Raw genomic sequence first — 18,452 nt, 5'->3', positions numbered from 1 at the left:
TATTGATGTGAGGTTCGAGAACCGGCTTTCCATCCTATTTGGTCATAAAACTCAGAACAGGGTTTGCCTTCAGGGGCGGAGGAGATGACCAGGAAGGGGCCAAAGGAAACTTCCTGAGACTCTGGAAACGTTTTGGACCTTGATGGAGGTCTTGATCACACAGGTGTTCACATTTTCAAAGACTCTGTAAACCGTACGGTAAGACCTGTGTGTTTCACGGCATGTAAACCGCGCCTCCATAAAATTAGTTTAATAAGAAGAAATCCCTGTTTAAATACGGAGAGTGGTCTCCAATTTCCTGGTTGGAGTCTGATGAAAACACAGTTTTTATTTTTAAACATAACCTGTAGATCACAGAGGAGGATGGAAAATTTGTACATAGGTTTTTTTTTTTTTTTTTAAAGCAATAAAACATGAGACTTCAGGCAGAATTTCACACTTGGGTTGGTTTATTTCAGGCCACGTTTCCCAGTCCCCAGGGAGCTATCCTTCATGCTCCCCTACTTTTCTCTGGTCTTAAATGTTGCGAAGCACCAACCTATATATAAAGTGTCTAGCTCTGCGCCTGGTACTTTGCAGGTGCCTGAGAAAGGTTCATTCCTATGAATACAAGTTGGGTTTAATAGATCACTCTCAGGCCTGTTTTCCGACTTTGTTCCAGACAGTGTGATTTCACCTTGTGACTTTCACAAAACGTGCGACCTCTGAATTCTACCCTAGATGGTGGGGTGTGGGGGAGCTTTCTCAGACAGCATAAGCCTGACCTACAAGCTCTTGCACAGACACATATACGGGGACATTTTTATGTCACTCCAGGAAAGGAAGCAGGAGATTCAGAATATCTGTGTGCCCCTCTTCACCACACCCCCAGAAAAATAGCCAGTCCAGCCCAGCACCTGCCTCGGCCTGATGATTAAGGGACAGCTGGTTGTCCTATCTGCTGGGAAGCTTGCCTATGCACATGTTTGATAAAGGCTGTTGGGAATGGAGCAGAAGACCCTGGAAACCTTGGCCAGCACCCTAGGCCATGAGGTAGAGGAAGGGGGCTGGGGCAGACATCCCGGCTCTATCTCAGGGTCCAGATGGAGCAGACGGCTTGTGAACATTCTGGTCCTCCAGGGCCTGGATGCCGTTGCCTAGCCAAGGGCGTGGGGAGGAGCCATCTGCCTTCTGCTCAGGGCCCAAGCGCTGGCTTGCCTTCTGGGGAGGGTGGTCCCGGAGCCCCCAGATTCCCAGCCCTGCTCTAGAAGGCGCTGTTCCATGGGCCGCGGCCCCTGGCAGGTGGACAGGGCCCAAGCAGGCAGAGGCGGCGCTGGGTCTCCAGGCGGCAGAGGCGGTTCTGGTTGGACACCCGAGTGGCCACGCCCAGCCCACAGGTGGTTGAGCAGGGGCCCCAGGCTGTGCTCCACTCTGGGCAGGGGGCGCCAGGGGGTGGGGGAGCGACAAGGCCAGAAAACTGGGGTCCTGGGGGAAGAAAGAGAGGTCAGCACTGTGAGGTCCGGGCCTGGCAGCCAAGTCAACCCAGCTGCCAGCGGCGCCCTCTTGGTCACATCCCTTAGCCTCTCTGGACCTCAGTTTCTTCCCATGTAAGTTTTCTAATGGGTGATAGTTAGGACTGAGTAAAATAACGGAGGGGGCATGCTTAGCACGGTGCTGTGAGCACCTCATTTGTGCCGGGTACTAGGCAGCTACGATGGTGCCGGCCGTGATGGTCCCCCAGTACGTGGTGGGTTTCTCATTTCTGTACCCCATGGCATCTTCCAGGAAGGAGGTTGTGGCCTGTGAGTAGAGGTGCTGGGACTCGGTGGCAAAGCTGCTAGGGTTTCTGAGGCTGTACCTGGAACAAGATGGGAGGGTTCAGCACCGTCTAGCTTCTCCTCCTCCTCACATCTTATTCTGCTTTCTTAATATTGTGGTCTCCTTTCTTCTGGTCCTTATTAACCAAATGGTTCTCAGCTGGGGGTGACTGTGCTCTCCTCCTTTTGTAATGTCCGGAGACATCTTGATGGACACGGCTGGGACTGAGGCTACTGGAACCCAGCAGGGATGTTGCTGAACACCCTGCAGGGCACAGGGCAGCTCCCCTACGAGAGCATCACCCAACCAGAGTGTCACTCGTGCCCAGGTTGAGAAAGCCTGTGATACGTGTGATATGCACCTGTGTGTATGCAGGGCGTATGCGGACACACACGCACACACACGGACACACGTAATGGAGATGAGATTGCATTTACAGTGTCCCACCCAGATTTTTCATATATAAGATGAACTCACTGGCATCCTCCTATGTATTTAAGTGGATGTGTTCCATTCCACAACAGGGATAATGACAGCCACCACAGATGGAGTGCTCTGTGCGAGCTGCTGCTGTGACTGCTTTCCTTGGGCTTACTCATCCAGACCCCTACAACAGCTCTGCAGGTTAGACACATTTACCCTCATCTTATAGTTGGGGGAACTGAGGCACAGAGAAGTTAAGCAACTTTCTCAGAGTCACACAGCTAGGAAATAGAGAAGCTGGGCTTAGAACCCAGACAGACTCCATGCTGAACCCCACCCTGCTCTATCTACTCTGATGCGGCACCACCATCAATGAACCAATGCCTTCTTTTCAGGTGCCTTTCTTTAAAAAGATCATGTTCATATAATTACAATAACCCACTAATGTAACAGTAACAAATTCTCTAGAACTAAAGAGTTTATAGCAAGAGGTAACTGTCTTTCCTCCACCTCTGCCCACCCCTAAGCCCACATCCCAGAGGCAACCACGTTGCCTGGTTCAGTTTTGAGTTCCCCTTTGGATAAGCCCGAATAACTACATATTCATAATACTATGTAATATTTAAATTATATAAGTGTATTATTAATGCATATCAATATATTAGAAATAGAATACTAGTGTATATCATAATAGTATACCTCTGCTATGAAATGGGAGCATTTGATCCAAGTATCCTAGCCCTCCCTTCCCTTCCCCATTCCGCCACCAATTTTTATTTTCCATTATTTATGATTTAGAATTATTTACTTGTTGTTTTGTCAGTTTAAAGAAGTCTTGTGACTCCCGCTGGGCTTTCCGAGTATCCTCAGCCACCAGCCCCTCCCAGCAGCAGTCAGGGAAACCGGTGCTCTGACAAGTCCAGGTGTCCCAGCTGCTGGGAAGCCCCACCCCCGGGTGGCCCTGGCCCTGGCCTGGGCCCACCCAGCACTCACCTTGGGCTGGGAGGGGCTGGACCCCCAGCTCCCTTCCCCGGTCGCACACCCACTCAGGGCAGCACTTGCCAGGGACCTCAACCCTCCTGGGATGCGGACAGTCCCAGCTGGGCAGCCGAACGTCCTCGCTGCACAGGGGCACACAGGTGAAGCCCCCGTCCTCACACTGGCAGCGAATCCTGCAGTGGGGCTGGAAGGTCTCCCCATCCCGGTACAGGCGGCCGTTCACCTCACAGCTCCCGTCATCCTCTCCCCCTGCAGAGGAGAAACCGGAACCCCATCCATGACCCCCAGCTTTTCCCTGGGCAAGACCGTGCCAGCCGCTTCCTCCACCCAGTCTCTCTGCAGAGCTGGCCCAGATCCAGCTGGGGACCAAGTCCCTTCAGCATCTGCTCACTGCCAAGGCTCTCCAGCCGGTCCCCATCGCCAGCCTCCCCTGGTGCCGTCGGGAAGACAGTGTGGTGTACCGCATCCTGGCATAGGGGCTGTGGGGACACTGGCCTGGTTGGAGCCCCCACTCTGCTTTTTATTAGCTATGGAGCTTGGACAAGCAACTTTACTTCTTCTTACCTCAGTTTCCTTATCTGCAAAATGGGTTATAAGGGCACTTATTTCACAGGGTTGTGGTAGAGACCAAATGAAATGATATATGTAATGAATCCAACATAAAAGAGACCTTCAACAGATCCCAGATGCTCTGTTGTTATTATTAATGTAATTAATTACTATATACTATATTACTATATACTATATTATTAAATATATAACTTACATACACACTGAGAGTTCATGCAACACACTTTCAATGTGCCTCTGCCAGGTTGTAGTCATCCCTGCCAGGCCTGGGCTTAACCTGCTGGCTTTGTGACTTTAGATAAGTTGCTTAACTTCTCTGAGTCGCCTTAACAATAGCAATGATGAGAACAGCTCCATGCCTTCCAGTACGGGAGACGATATTCCATAACTTCTAACACCGTGCTAGGCATACAGGAGGTGCTCAAGAGACACTCTTCAAATGAAGCCCTCAAGATACAGGCATTATTCCCACTTCCTGCAATGGGCAAGCACTCCCTGAGGGCCAGGGCCGCCCTATGCTGGCTCAGAGCATGGCTGGGACACTCCCAGGTCGTTTGAATGAATGCCTCGTGCAAGACCCAGCAAAGAAGAGACACTCATGAAAGGGTTCTGATTTCTTACAGTTCCAGAGATGTGTCGTGTGCCCCTCCTGGGTGACAAGCCACTGGGCTCCTAGACAGGACTAAGACATAGTCCTTATCTTGAAAGATGGAGCACCAGGAGGGGGACAGATGTGAAAGTCACCATCTGCCAGACAGAATGAAAAGGCAAGGAGATGCATAGGTGAGCCGCCCAGGGAGGGCAGAGCAAGGAGGAGCCGAAAGTCCTGGAGACTCCAGGGGTAGTTCAGCTGGGTCTGGGGAAAGATTTGCCCAAAGGCAGGTTTTCCCAGGTCTTCAGAATAAAACCTCCAACAGGCCCATACCTACGTAGGGATCTGGGACCTGCGCAGGGATTTGGGACCTGCGCAGATGTGGGTGCCAGCCCCTGTTCCCACCTGCTAACTGTGGGGCTTGGGAAAGGTCACTGCACCTCTCTGAGCCAAATTACCTGGCTCCCAGGGCCACTGGAGGATTAAAGGAACTAGTGTACTTAAGGCGTTTTGCCGAAAGCCTGGAACATAGCAGATGCTCAGTGAACGGGAGTGGGGGATGTCCGTTCCTCGGGGAGGACGGAACGAGAGCCAGCTCTCTCCCAGCTCCTTCCAGGCCACAGCCCTCTGACGCCAAATCCCTGACCTTGGGCTTGGATCATGTGGCCGCCAGTTTCCTGGAAACTAGGGGCAGCTGCCCCTCAATCCTGAGGGGTCTCCCACCAGACTCCTGGGGCCACAGCCCTGGGCTCCTGGTCTCCGGGAGGATCTGGTAAACAGAGGGATTGTTTCGGAAAGTCAGCTGGAGGGGTGATAATTTTAGCAAGGTTTCCTGGCACCTCTCCTGGTCCTCCAGCTCAGAGCTGGCTGGGGGCGGGGCTGAGGATCCCTGGGTGGCCACTCCCCACCCTGGGGTCTGTGTACCTTTATGCGGGATCCCAAACACCAGGAGGCACCTCCAAACGTATTCTTCAATCCGCCACCCCCTGCCCCCCGCCAACCATATACACATATAGTTGCCAAAACCCTACTTCCTCTTCCAGGTCCTTCCAATGCCCCCTTGTCCGGCAACCTCCCTCAAATAACTTCAGAGCCCAGTCGTGTCATCTGGTGATCTCTGCGTCCCTCTTTCCCTCTGAGAGTCCTTTGCAGGAGAAGGAACAACAGAGGATTTTTTTTTTCCTTTAGCTACTTGCAAATTGTGTGACCTCAGGCAGGTGACTTCACCCCTCTGAACCCCAGTTACTTCATCTGCAAAGTCATTTTAATAATAGGACCTACCTCATTATTAAGGGTTTATTGGAATGGTGGGAGAGGGAACACGTTCATTATTAATGAGATCACATGTGTAAAGGGTGTGCCCACAAGACACGCGCCCTGAACGGTCCCTGTTATTGCCAGCCTCTCCAGAGCTTTTACTCTCATTGATGCATTCAGTCAGTCCTTATTTACTGGGGGCCTACTATGTGCCAGACATGTTCTAGGGACTCGTGATACAACAATGACTAAAACAGGCAAAAATCCTGCCCTTGTTGGAGCTTTCACTCTAGTGGAAATAAACACTATAAACAAGTAGAGTTTATGATGTCCAATGGTGGTTAGAGCAAGAAAAATAATGGGGGCAAGGTTCAGGAGAGGGCTGTTGAACATGGTGATCGGGGAAGGCCTCCCAGAGAAGGTTGTATTTGAGAAAGATGAGAAGGAGATGCAGGAACTTGCCATGCAGATACCTGGGGGGAAAGAACACTGGTAGAGCAAACAGCCAGTGCAAAGGCCCTGCAGTGGGACCTCCCCTAGGGTATTTAAAGAACAGAATAGGCCAGCATGGCTGGAGCAGAGAGCAGGAGAGAGAGAGGGAGTTAGGCAGGGTCAGAGAGAAAACAGGAGCAGGACATTACGGGGCCTTGTAGCCACTGAGAGGACTGGCTTTTACTTGGAGGCGGTGGGAAGCTGTTGGAGGCCTTGAGGAGGAAGAGGGATGTGATCTGATGTATGTATTGAAAGGAGCCCTGTGGCCGCTGTGTTGGGAACAGAGTGGGGGGTGAGGACAGAACAGGCCGGTAGCCGTGGAGGGACTGAGAAGGGACCAGAATGTCAGGTTCTAGAATATTGTGAAGATTTCGCTGGTGGGCACTATGTGGGGTATACAAAATGACAGATATCAAGAATGACTGTAATTCATGATTGTAAGGTTTTGAATTCAAGCTGCAGGAAGGGTGGAGATGCCCTTGGCTGAGCTGGGCAGGCTGCACACTCAGGGTGTGGGGTGTCGGGAGCTTATGGTGGACACGCACACAGCTCAGAGTCTGCTGTCAGAGGTCTGTCGGGCTAGGAATTGACTGGAGAGTTTGAGGCAGCATATTCCCTCCAGAGCTAAGACCTAGACTCTGCTTCTGTAAGGTCTTATCTGTGGGGTTCACCAGCCTCCAGATCTGACTCATGAGCACTCACTATGTTGCTTGTCCATGGCTGGGAGTTGTAGGAAGAAGCAAAGATCAGCTACAGTCTAAAGTCTGAATCAAGATGGAATAAGAAAAGCCCCTTAGTAAATTTAGTGACAGGAACAGCCAATATGTACTAATCATATGCTGAGGATCAGGCAGTAGAGTGATGGACATGAAGATTGTGGAGCCAGCTCCCTGAGTTCAAATCCCAGCTCAGCCACTTATGAGCTGTGTGACCTTAGGCAAGTTGCCTAACCTCTCTGTGCCTCTTTTTTCCACCCGTCTATAAAATGCAGATGACATTAGTACCAACTTCATATGCTTTCTGTGAGATTAAGTGAGGTGGTATTTGTGAAGCCCTTAGTGCCTGGCATATGGTAGGGGCTATGAAAGTGTTGGATAAATAAAATGCTTCCAAATGCTTTAGATGTGTCCTGGCTCATTGAAACAGCAGCCTGGGAAGATAAGTGATACTTATCTCATTTTTTCCCTAGATACATTTTTCTTAGCAATCATGTATGAGTTTATAAAACAAATCACTATCTTCTCATGATTATACTTCCCTGATTTAAAAAAAAAGTGTTTAACAAGGATTTAGTATTGATAACTTTATGTCTATTAGTCTTGTTGGGTTTTTTTAAAACTTGCTTTTTTTCTGTAAGTGGACTCATTATCAGTGATCCATGAGCCCTTGTTCTTTTTTTAAAGGGATACATGCAAACAGATGAAGACATAGATTGCTCTATAAGACTTATTGAGAAAAAAAAGAATACCCTCCCATTTTTCTATTTCTCTAAAGCAGTAGTTCTCTGTTGGAGATGGTTTTGTTCCCCAGGGGACATTTGTCTGAGACAGAGTGTCATGACTTGCAGGTGAGGGACATGCTAGGGGTGTCCAAGGAACAGAGACCAGGAATGCTGATGAAGGTCCTGCCGGGTACAGGACAGCTCCCCTCCCCCAATATAGAATGATAACAAAGAATTGTCCGGTCCAAAAAGCAAAGTTGAGAACTCTGATCTAAAGCATCCAAGGGCACGAAGGCTTGGAATGGTGGGAGAGGGAACATGCTCCAGGTCACCAGTAAATAGCAAACTCAGGATTCGAACTCAGGTCCTAGGGCTCCCACTCCAGGAGGAAGGCAGAATGAAATGTTGCATCACACCCTGTGTGGCCCAGTCCCGAGCTGCATAACAGTAATCACGCTATTTAATATTACTGAGCCTCAGCTGGCTCATCTGTAAAGTGAGTCTGGAAGGACTTAGCTCGGAGGGTCCTTGTGAGGATTATGTGATTTACGTGAGGGTCCTGGGGTAGTTTCAGCATACTGTCTGACACCTATTACTCCATGCCGCCCCCCAAGTAAACCGTTGCACTTTTATTTTCTCAGAAGTGTTGTGAAGGTCCTGAGAAAGGATAGTGATTCCCAGTTTAAGGAATCTGAGAGGACTTCTCGGGGGAGGAGTGTGTGAGGTTGGCTTTGACAGTCGGCTGTGGTTTGGACAGATAGGAATGAGGGGACGCTGTCCAGGTGGGCGGCGTGGTGGAAGCCAAGACAAGAGGGGAGGAGCCGAAGGAGGGCCTGGGGAAACGTGGGCCACCAGCTGGTGCACCTGAAGTGAGGAGATAGAGAAGAGCTTCTCTTGGACTCAGGAACCCTCAGCCTTGACCCTCCCAAACACACCCGCATCCGTCCCGCAAACCTGCTTACAGAGGCACACAGCCCCTCGGCGTCCAGGGTCCACCCTGGGTTGGCAGACCAGTCCCTGGCTGGGGTCACAGACGTGGAGGTGGTCGCAGGGCTCCCCCAGCCGCCGTGCGCACACCCGGCAGCAGCCACAGCCATCCAGCACCAGGGGCACCCCCAGTGGACATCGTGGTGGTGGCCAGGGACAGGCACAGGGCGTCGGGCACAGCTGGGCACACACCTGCAGAGACAGAGCGTGTCACTCGGCCACGGGCATTCCAGGTGGGCAGTGAGGGGTCCACGCTTTGGCCCCAGGGTCACACAGACCTGGCCTTGAACCTTGGCAGTGTGGCCTTGTGGTCGTGAGCAAGGACTTTGGCCTAGAGTCGCAGTCCTGCCTCTGCTCCTTATTAGCTGAGTGACCTTGGGCAAGTTACTCAAGCTCTCCAAGCCTCAGTTTCTTCATCTGTGAAAAGGGGGCAACAGTAATATTTAACTCAGAGGATTGTTTTCAGGATTTCATACATGAAATGATGCATGTTAAACCCTGAGCACAGAGCCCATGAGCACAGAGCCCATGCTGTAGATGCTCATCGCCTTAGCCATGATGATCACCGTGGGGAATTACAAGGGATGACCTGGGCCCCACCCTCAGAAGCTTACAGAAAGGCAAAATCAGCAAAACAAAGGATTACAATGGCAGGGCACTGCACATTTTCTAGCATGTAGACTGGAAATATTTGTCTTGACAACTAAATAAATCACACAGTATCATAGATGTTTTTGATCTTTGGAACAACCCAGAGTATGTTTCTGGATATGTATCAGATCCGTCAGGAAACTTGGTAAAATACTGATCCCCAGGCCTCCGCTGGGACTTCCCAAATATAACTTCCAGGGACATGCTCTGGAATCTGTGTTTTTATCAGGCTGTCCTGGGGCTTCTGATGCATAGCTAGGATTTTGACACCTCTGCTCCAGTTCTAACCCCCATTCCCCTGACAGGGAGAGATGGGGGAAACTGAGCTCCAGCGAGAGAAAGCATCTCGCCGAAAGTCAAGAGTGTGTTAGCTGCAAAGCTGAGCCCACTTCCTCCTTAAGGATCCTGTAATTGGGAAAAGCCTGAGCCAGGGACCCATCCCCCACGGACAGGGTCAAGGTATTGATCCAAGTGTCCTTGTTGTTCCCCCACACTCAGGACAGAGAAACAATCAAGCCAGAAGCCAGATGACATGGTCTCCCCATATGTCCATTTGAAGGTGGGGACCCAGAGGCAGGCATAATTCAAGATATTCCCCGGTAGCCCCCTTGGTGGGGGGTCAATCTTTAGTTCCATAGGCTCTTTGGAGGACCAAAGGGTTTCATCTGGAGGATGGAAGACTTACAGTTTACAAAAATAGAATGAATCACCTCCAAACTTCTGTGTGGCCCCAAAGCAGGCAATGAAACCCTTGGCCCTCTTTGTTCCACCCCTAGAATCCCCCAGTCCTGCAAACTTGCCTTCAGTGGCCTGCAGCTCGTGCCCCAGCCACCAGGGGCCACCCCAGACTGGCCAACCAGCCTGGGGGGCCGGGCTGGGGGCGGTGGCTCCAGGCAGGGACAGCACTGGTCAGGAGGCCGGCGGGCAGCTCTGTGCCCCGGACCTCGCAGGGGAGCGAGTCGCCATCTCTGCAGGAATTCCATGCTAGAGACTGGGTGATACTGAAGAGATTCTAGAGAAGATGGCCTAGCCTTGCCCCTCAAAGCCTGGTCCAGACCAGCAGCATCCGGCTTGTCTGGAAGTCTATGGCAGCATCTAGGGCCCCTCTTTATGAACCCAAGCCTGCACTGTAATAAATCTGGAAACAATTCTCAGGGAATCACCCTGAGGAGACATCAGCCAAACTTTGGGGTCCCTGTGCAAAGCAGAGGTTGGGCTTCCTTGGTTAGTGAGTAGTGGGGCCCCTGACCAGAATTGGTTCTTGGGTCCCTCCCAGGCCAGGCCACAGGTCTTTTGCTTTGTACCCGGGTTCCCACCCCAAGCTGCCTACGGGGTGAGCTTGGCTTAGGGGGATGTGCTGGTCCTGACACCCAGGTGGGGCCACTAATAATACTGATGATGTGGCCAGCACTGACCCCGGGCATGCCGTGAGCTGTAATGTGCTAATTCAACCCTTTCAGATGAGGTACTTGCTTTGTGTCCACAGGAAAGACCAAGAAACAGAAGCTCAAAACAGTGTGGGGACGAGGCCAATAAGAGGTAGAGTCAGGACTGGAATCTAGGTCCACGTGAATCCAAGTCCCAGGCTCTCATCACCACAACCCACCTTTGTCCTTGGGCAGCTCTGTTGCCAGCTTAGCCTCTGCCTCAGTTTACCTATTTATTCAGGAGGGACAGTGAGAGGTCAAGGGAGCCCAGCCAAGGAGACACCTGTCTTCTCTGGATTCCCTGGATCTCTAGGGAGACTCATGCTGTTTCCCCTGAGCCTTGCTGCAGTCACCAGGGGGATGAGCCCTGGACGTGGAATATTCTAGAAAAGAGTTGAAATCCAGGTTGTACCTGGATGGGCTGTGTGACCTTCAACACACCATGTAAATGCTTCGTGGGGGAGGAGGCTGTTTCCTTCTCAAAGGGGTGAGACCACCTATCTGGAAATGGGGACAAGGATTAAATGAAGTCATGGCTGACTCTTGGTCACGGTGACTTTGTCTGTTTCCGGGTCTCTGCCACCTGCCCCTGTTCACAGACCTGAGCCCAGGAGCCCACAGGCTGCCGGAAGACTTAGAATTCTCTCCCTGAGGATGGTTGTGGCTTTCTGTATTCATGATGACTAAGTCCCTGATTCTGTGCGGTATGCCGCCCGCCCAGCTCCCGGGGACAGGGAATAAGGGAGGGGTGGACAGTGAGTCCCAGACAGCTTCCTTTGAGTCTTTCATTTAAGCCTGGCCCCGGAACCCCAAGTCCCCTATTCCAACTACCCAAGCCACTCACCCGGGCATCAGGTGTTGCTCAGCCCCTTGGGGGAGAAAAACAGTGGGGTCAGGATGCCAGCTGGGCTCACAGCCTTGCCCCCCACTCCTGCTCAGGATCCAGGAGAGAAATGCTCCTGCCATGATCCTCAGAGAAGCATGAACGTACAATGAGATTGTGACTTGTGGTGGGGCCAGTCTCCATGGCATCGGGAGCTCAGCATTTGCTGAGGGAATGATGGGGCTCGGCAGCTGGGGCCTTGGTCCAGGTAGGGGAAGAGGCATGGGCAGCAGGAGAGGCACAAATAGAAGTGCCCCTTCCCTACTCCCCACACAGCCAAGCCCACCTGGGCTCCACCGCCTCAATTACTCTGATGTTTCTTCACTATGTGATTTTAGGCAAGTTACTTGCCCTCTCTGAGCCTTGCTTGCCCGAAAACAGGGGATAATAATTCCTTATGAGGTTGTTGGATATGCTAGGCAAGGTAGATATTTCACAAACCTTGTGAAAAATGTGCCCTGAGAGGAGATCGCTATTCCATGAATGTCTCCCTGTCCCCCTTCAGCCCGGGTCTGCAGGTCACTCACACCCAACAGCAGTAATGCCCTTGCGGTATGAACTTTCCCATCAGGTAGACACCAACATCCATCCAAATCCTGGCTCCAGGTAGGCAAAGCAGGTTGTATGTTGCGTCTTCTCATATATAATGAGGACACCCCCTTCAGCGCTGTAGAAGGGCTCTGGGGACCGCCAGTAGTCGTGGCCCTCTCCTTTGGAACACCCGCCACGGTCCAGGTCCTTCTGATGAATTACCATTGTGATCTTTGCAAAGACCTTGTGATCATTATGCCCATTTAGCTGAGGGAGCAGCTGAGGCTCAGAGAGAAGGGACTCGCCTGAGGCAGCACAGCAGAGCTGGCCAGAGACAAATGTCTGGGCACCGGGGAGGGAAGCTGGGCTGTGCCCAACACCAGGGACCTGCAGGAAATCTTCCAGGGGATCCTTGGCAATGATCCCACACCTCTCCCACCACACCAAGGAAGTCAGCAGGACATTTTGGGGCCCGGGGCCCCCTTACCTTTGAGAGGAGGCAGAGGAGGGAGAAGGCCAGAAGATGGGTCAGTGGTGTGCCTCTCATGTCACTGTGTCCCCCACGGAGCCAGCTTTGAGCCTGGGAGGCAGGACCTACTGTAAGATTTTATGTTCCGGCGGCTGTGAGGTCACTCCCAGGCAAACACACACACACACACACACACACACACATACACACACAGACGTGTGCGCACACACTGGCCTCTGCATTCCCCCTCCTGTCCCCATCCTCATGCTCCCACTGATGAGCCCATTTACCTGAAGATGAGACCGCGGAGGCCACCGAGAGGGTGCCTGCCAGTGTGAGTGTGTGTGTGTGTGTTTGAGCGTGTGAAAGCCAGAGCCAGTGCCAGTGCCAAGAGCCTGTGACAGGCTGGCAGGGGCCTCTCTTGCTCCTCCCAGCCCAAGGGGGTGGCCGCCGCAGCCCTGCCCTAGACCCCAGCCTGAGCCCCGGGACGCTGTGGACCCAGCAGGAGCTCCGTAGGACACCCCCCTTTGCAGCACTGACCCAAGTCCTCCGAAGCCGTGTGGCCCGGACTCTGGGCAGTTTCGGCTGGGCCTGTGGTTTCTGGCAGGAAGATTGGCAGCCACCCAGAGGCGGGTGTGACCCAGAGCAAAACTTCCCTGGGCGGCCTGTTTGCTTTTGGCAACAAGGGGCCTCCCTCCCGCCGGCTTTCCTGGGCTCTGGAAGGCGGCCCACGGTGCATGAGCCTGTGCAGGCTGGACCTACTGTGTGCCGACCCTGTTGGATGGTCTGGAAGAACCAAATCCATTGCATTGAATTTGGCCATCTCTGAGGCCCCCTCTGTGGGAGCTGGAGACACAACAGTGACCTTGGAACAAAGCCCAGAGAGGGAGACCACAGCAGGAAAACAGGTGGAATTCCTGGGCATACTGAGATCCTTGTTCAGAGGGAAGGTGAGGGTTGGCTTTCTGGAGAAGGTGTCTTTACAGAGACAGAGGGGATAAGAGCAGGCAGGGTTTGCAGGCAGAGGGAACAGCACATACACCTAGGCAGGAGTCAGTACAATAAGGATAATGTGCCTATTCTGGGAGCCAAGGTGTGGCTGGAGCTGGGGGAAGTGGGGAGTGGTGCTGTATGGGGGGAGCAGAACACCCAAATTCAAACCCTTCATTTCTGGGGGCATCTCCAGCATTCCAGCCAGCGGGGGTAAGGGGTGTGAAGACAAGGGCTTGGACTGTAGAATTTGGTAAAGGTCACAACAGGGGGTGTCGAGCAGGGGCTGGGGAAGACTTTGGCCCCCATAATCTCCACCAGGACCCCAAAACTCGAAGTGAGGGCCCTGGCTTCCAGAACGGGTGGTGGGTGAGGAAAAAGAAGAGTGACCAGATACAGGGTCAGATGGAGGGACTTGCTGAGGGGGAGACTTCCTCCTAGTCCTGGGGAAAGAGGCGATGGGATGGGGGACATTGATGGAAATGCACGCTAGGTCTCGGTGGGTTCTGGCTGGAGGAGGAGGGCAGGGTGGAGCGGCGGTGTCCCCAGGCGGGCAGGGAAGAAGATACATCTATTTGTCTATCCATGCTTATGTTTTAGTCCAAGGCAAGCCTGGGTGCTCTTTGCCCAGTTCCTTGTGGCTGAGCGCCCCACTCCTTTGCACGGCAGGACTGTTTTCAGTAATGACCTTGAGATGAGACAAATAGTCTTCATGTGTGAACTAAAGCTTGCACTTACCAAATAAAGACAGCCCCCCCACCCTTTGCAGTCACACTGTTTCACTGTTTTAAATTTTATTTTTATTTTTTTAAGATTTTATTTATTTGCCAGAGAGAGAGAGAGAGAGAGAGAGTACACACAAGCAGGCAGAGAGGCAGGCAGAAGCAGGGAGAAAAGCAGGTTCCCTGCCGAGCAAGGAGCCCCATGTGGGACTCGATCCCAGGACCCTGGGATCATGACCTGAGCTGAAGGCAGCGACTTAACCCATTGAGCCACCCAGGCATCCCTCACTGTTTTAAATTTTAAGCACAAACCCAAACTCCAAGGACTCACAGAGAACGAGAGAATTGAAATGCCTGTATCTTCACCATCCTCTGTGACCACTGTTTGCTTCAAGTCTACTGTCGGGGTGCAGAACCGCATCCCCAGGGTTGGAGACAGGGCTGAGCAAGATTCGGAACTGTCAGGAGCTTCTGCTGCCAATGCATGCGTGCTCCTGAGTTCATGGGCGCTGGGCTGCTGTCTTCCTAGAGATAGATCTCCAAGTTCCCTTCCACGTAGGATAGGTTTATTAAATGGAAAGAAATGGGGGGAGCCTGGGTGGTTCAGTTGGTTAAGCATCTGCCTTCAGCTCAGGTCATGATCCCGGGGTCCTGGGATCGAATCCTGCATCAGGCTCCCTGCTCAGCAGGAATCCTGCTTCTTCCTCTCTCTCTGCCCGTTGCTCCCCGGCTTGTGCTCTCTTGCTCTCTCTAAAATAAATTAAAACTTAACTTAAGGGCGCCTGGGTGGCTCAGTGGGTTAAGCCGCTGCCTTCGGCTCAGGTCATGATCTCGGGGTCCTGGGATCGAGTCCCGCATTGGGCTCTCTGCTCAGCGGGGAGCCTGCTTCCTCCTCTCTCTCTCTCTGCCTGCCTCTCTGTCTACCTGTGGTCTCTCTCTGTCAAATAAATAAATAAAATCTTAAAAAAAAAAAAACTTAACTTAAAAAAAAAAAGGTAACAAATTAGGGGGCACCTGGGTGGCTCCGTCAGCTAAGTGTCCAACTCTGATTTCAGCTGAGGTCATGATCTCAGGATTGTGAGACTGGGCCCCACACCGAGTCTGCTTGAGATTCTCTCTCTCCCTCTGCCCCTTCCCTTCTCTTGACCTCTCTCTCTCTCTCTAAAAGAAAAAAAAATAGGATAAAAAATTAAAATGTGCTAAATTCGAAGCTTAATTAAAATTCAACAGTTACGGGGCACCTGGGTGGCTCAGTGGGTTAAAGCCTCTGCCTTTGGCTCAGGTTATGATCCCAGGATCCTGGGATCGAGCCCCGCATTGGGCTCTCTGCTCGGCAGGGAGCCTGTTTCCCCCTCTCTCTCTACCTACTCGTGATCTCTCTCTCTCTCTCTCTGTCAAATAAATTTTAAAAAAATATATCTTTAAAAAAAAAATTCAACAGTTACCACATCAATTGTTGAGAACTTGGACCAAGACAAGATGTTTTCAGGACAAAGTACTTTACGACGGACAGGATTTACATTTATATACTGACACGGTTTCTATTTATATACTGACTTCTCATCGGTTTCATTTTATCTTTAAATTCTCTGCAGACCCTGTGCCCATCTTATTGTCTGTGCTCAGGGAAGACCAGTCCTGGGCCCCACCCATCCTTGCTAGGACCCCTGGTTTTAAGAACAATGAAAGTGATTACATAAAGGGCACGCAGAGGAAGCCAGCCCTGGGCTAAGTAACTTCTTATAAAAAGTGGTGTTTTAATCTTCACAATCTATGCCTCAATGAGGGGAGGTTCAGAGAGGTTAAGTAACTTGCCCAAGGCTGCACAGCAAGAAAGTAGAACCAGATTTCAGTGCAGGACCCCCGGGCTCCCAAACCTTCTGTCATGGTTTTGGTTGTGATTTATTTTGGCTACTGCTTATAAAACTCTCAGTGGCATATATTTTTTAGATCAAGGGGAATGTGCCAGTGTGACGTATACGTCTTGACAACTCTTCCCATACGTGCACACCCCTGTCACCGCCACTCAGAGCAAGATACATTTCCAGAGGGTTCCTCATACCCCTTCCAGGTACTCACTCTTCTGACCTCTATCATCATTGATCAGTTTTTCCTGGAACCTCTTCTCCGTCTGAAGCAAGAAGGGAGACAGGAGAAGTTGGGCGTGGGGAGGAGCTGGCGGGAGGCACACTGCTCACGGCCATGTGGAAGGGACGACCTCTGCTGATAGCCAGGCAGTGAGGCTGCCGTGGGCTCCCAAAACAGTGAAGGAGTCATGGGTCAGCGAGGGCCAGGGAGGTGACAAGAGATGACTCGAAGTGCTCCCTGCACCATCCTCCCCCCACCCCTGCCCCTGGGGGCCTCTCTGAGTCAGAGTGTGGCCATGTGCTTGGAACGCGTCCTCTCTCGTCACTGGGGATGGCAGCATGCGGTCAGCAGGAGGCTCTGGGGCGGGCCCGTCCCGGAAGCCCTTGGGCTGGCATCGGGGTGTTTGGGAGTATAAGTGTCAGAGATGAGCTTCCCACACGCGGTTCAGGGTGTCGAAAGCCCTGCAGTAAGAACTGCCGCTTTGCTGACGGCTCACGCGGGCCGGGCCCCCCAAAGGGCCAAGCTCGGTGCCAGAGGGATGAGACAGTCCAGAGAACCCATGAGGCTCTTGGCGGTGGCTGTAGCTCCCCCAACAAGACCCCAGAATGAGCCCGGCTGTTCTTTGCGTTACTGGAATAAAACACGGGCTCCTAAATCCAAAGATCCTGGCTTCGAATCCTGACTCTGCCCTGACGCGCGGTGCTGGGCTTGGGTTGTGATAAGAGGTGCTCCTAGATGCCCCGAGCGAGCAGCCCTGGAGGGCCCGTCCCTCTCGGGTGCCCCCACCTCGTGCACTGAGCCCCCCCGGGCAGTGAGTGCCGCCTGAGGGAGGAGGCGCCTGCGGCCCAAAATGAGTTCATGGCAGCAACTCAGTGAACACTGGTTGCCTGACTCAATGGTACTCCCTCCTCCTAATGTGTTAATTGGGGTACATTAGGCTATGCTGAGGCCACAAATCCCCAGATCTCGGCAGCTTGACCCAATGGAAGGCTGATGTCTGCTCCCAAAGAGTCCAGTGGGGTCAAGCAGGTCTTCTCCATCTTGGAGCTGACCCTGTGGCTCTTCCCTCCCCACGTGTGTGCTGGGGTGTCAGCACCCCCCAGGTGCTCCTGTGAGGAGCAGGAGGCTCGCCCAGAAGCAGAATCTGTATTTTAAGGAGGCCCACCGGTGTTCTGTATGCTGTTTCCGTTTGGGAGTCACCCAAGGTCACCTTGGAGGAGAGGGCGGAGAAGGCACGCCGGGCTTTCATTGCCTCCACCAGAGGCCATGCCCAGCACTTTGCTTGTGCTTCCTTGGCCTAGTCTGTGCCATATGAATTTTATCCTAGGAGCAGCTTTGGGTTCTCTTGTTTTTCCACATTCTTCTTTGGTTCTCCAGTTCATTGATTTGTCCCCAGAAGTTTTTCTGTTCTGTGCAGCTGGACCTCAGTTGGGCCCTCAGGTGCCAACCTGTTCCGTGTCTTCAGCAGGGTCACCTCCATCAGGAAGTCCACAGGATGGGCCCAGTGAATGGCCGTGGCTTGCCGAGGTCTGGGCTCCTGCCCCAGAACATGAGGCCCCATCTCTCCAAGACTGGCCGTCTCCACGCTGCCCTTGCTAATGGCCACACTGGGAGGAGCTGGTGGAGCTCTACCTGTTGCCGGTAGCACAGGTCTCGCCATCCCCGGCACCTCTCCCCGGCCCCTTCTTCCACACACTCCCAGTCTGCACGGAAGTTCAGAGGTCTGCCCCCCGACCCTGAGATCCCAGATGATCAGCCATGCTGAGCTCCTTCTCCCATCCTTGGGACAGCTGTGGGGCTTGGACAGTCTAACACCTGGCTTCAGTCTGCGCTGCCCATGTTCTGTGTACAGGGACCAGCATGGTGCTCCCCGAAAGAGAGGCTGGGATGTGGAGCTCTCAGCACACACATGGGATTGCCTCTGCACACAGTTTCACAGCACTGGGACCCGGGAGGCCTGGCAATGAACTGGTTCTCACTTGCTGGGTGAGGGGGTTGGCCCAGGGGCTGTGCCAAGGGTAGAGCTGGTGAAGCATTGATAAGCCTTCTGGGGAGCAGGGAGGAAGTCATGAAGGGACATGGAAAGGGCTTTGGAAATTGGCACGAGGGTTTATTTACAGGCTTAGTATGCCA

General features: G+C 52.6%; 1 protein-coding gene across 2 annotated transcripts; it reads right to left on the bottom strand.

Annotated features, from left to right (window-relative positions):
- Positions 1-295: 295 nt before the first annotated feature.
- CCN5 (cellular communication network factor 5) lies at positions 296-13,090 on the bottom strand. 2 transcript variants are annotated; one of them, XM_047746847.1, is made up of 6 exons: positions 12,810-13,090; positions 12,538-12,630; positions 8,534-8,750; positions 3,214-3,468; positions 1,748-1,837; positions 296-1,464 (listed from the first exon to the last, which is right to left on the bottom strand). In XM_047746847.1, the coding sequence occupies exons 2-6, from the start codon at positions 12,595-12,597 to the stop codon at positions 1,244-1,246; spliced, it is 843 nt and encodes a 280-aa protein (XP_047602803.1). In that variant the 5' UTR covers positions 12,598-12,630; positions 12,810-13,090; the 3' UTR covers positions 296-1,243. The 2 variants fall into 2 exon arrangements, with proteins under 2 accessions (XP_047602803.1, XP_047602804.1); XM_047746848.1 differs by lacking the exon at positions 1,748-1,837 and having other exon boundaries at positions 298-1,464.
- Between the last annotated feature and the right edge of the window lie 5,362 nt (positions 13,091-18,452).

The sequence above is a fragment of the Lutra lutra genome, chromosome 9 (genome assembly GCF_902655055.1).
Source record: "Lutra lutra chromosome 9, mLutLut1.2, whole genome shotgun sequence".
Taxonomy (NCBI): domain Eukaryota; kingdom Metazoa; phylum Chordata; class Mammalia; order Carnivora; family Mustelidae; genus Lutra; species Lutra lutra.
Note: the sequence above shows the minus strand (reverse complement) of the source record. Positions and strands in the feature narration are given on the sequence as shown.

What these genes read in the sequence shown, in the direction of transcription:
- CCN5 (XM_047746847.1), bottom strand. Translation starts at nt 12,597, where the DNA reads ATGAGAGGCACACCACTGACCCATCTTCTGGCCTTCTCCCTCCTCTGC. An exon ending in CCGAGGGGCTGTGTGCCTCT is followed by an intron (nt 3,469 to 8,533) that starts GTAAGCAGGTTT and finishes TCTCCTCTGCAG; the next exon opens with GGGGAGAGGATGACGGGAGC. An exon ending in TTCCTGGAAGATGCCATGGG is followed by an intron (nt 1,465 to 1,747) that starts GTACAGAAATGA and finishes TTCTTCCCCCAG; the next exon opens with GACCCCAGTTTTCTGGCCTT.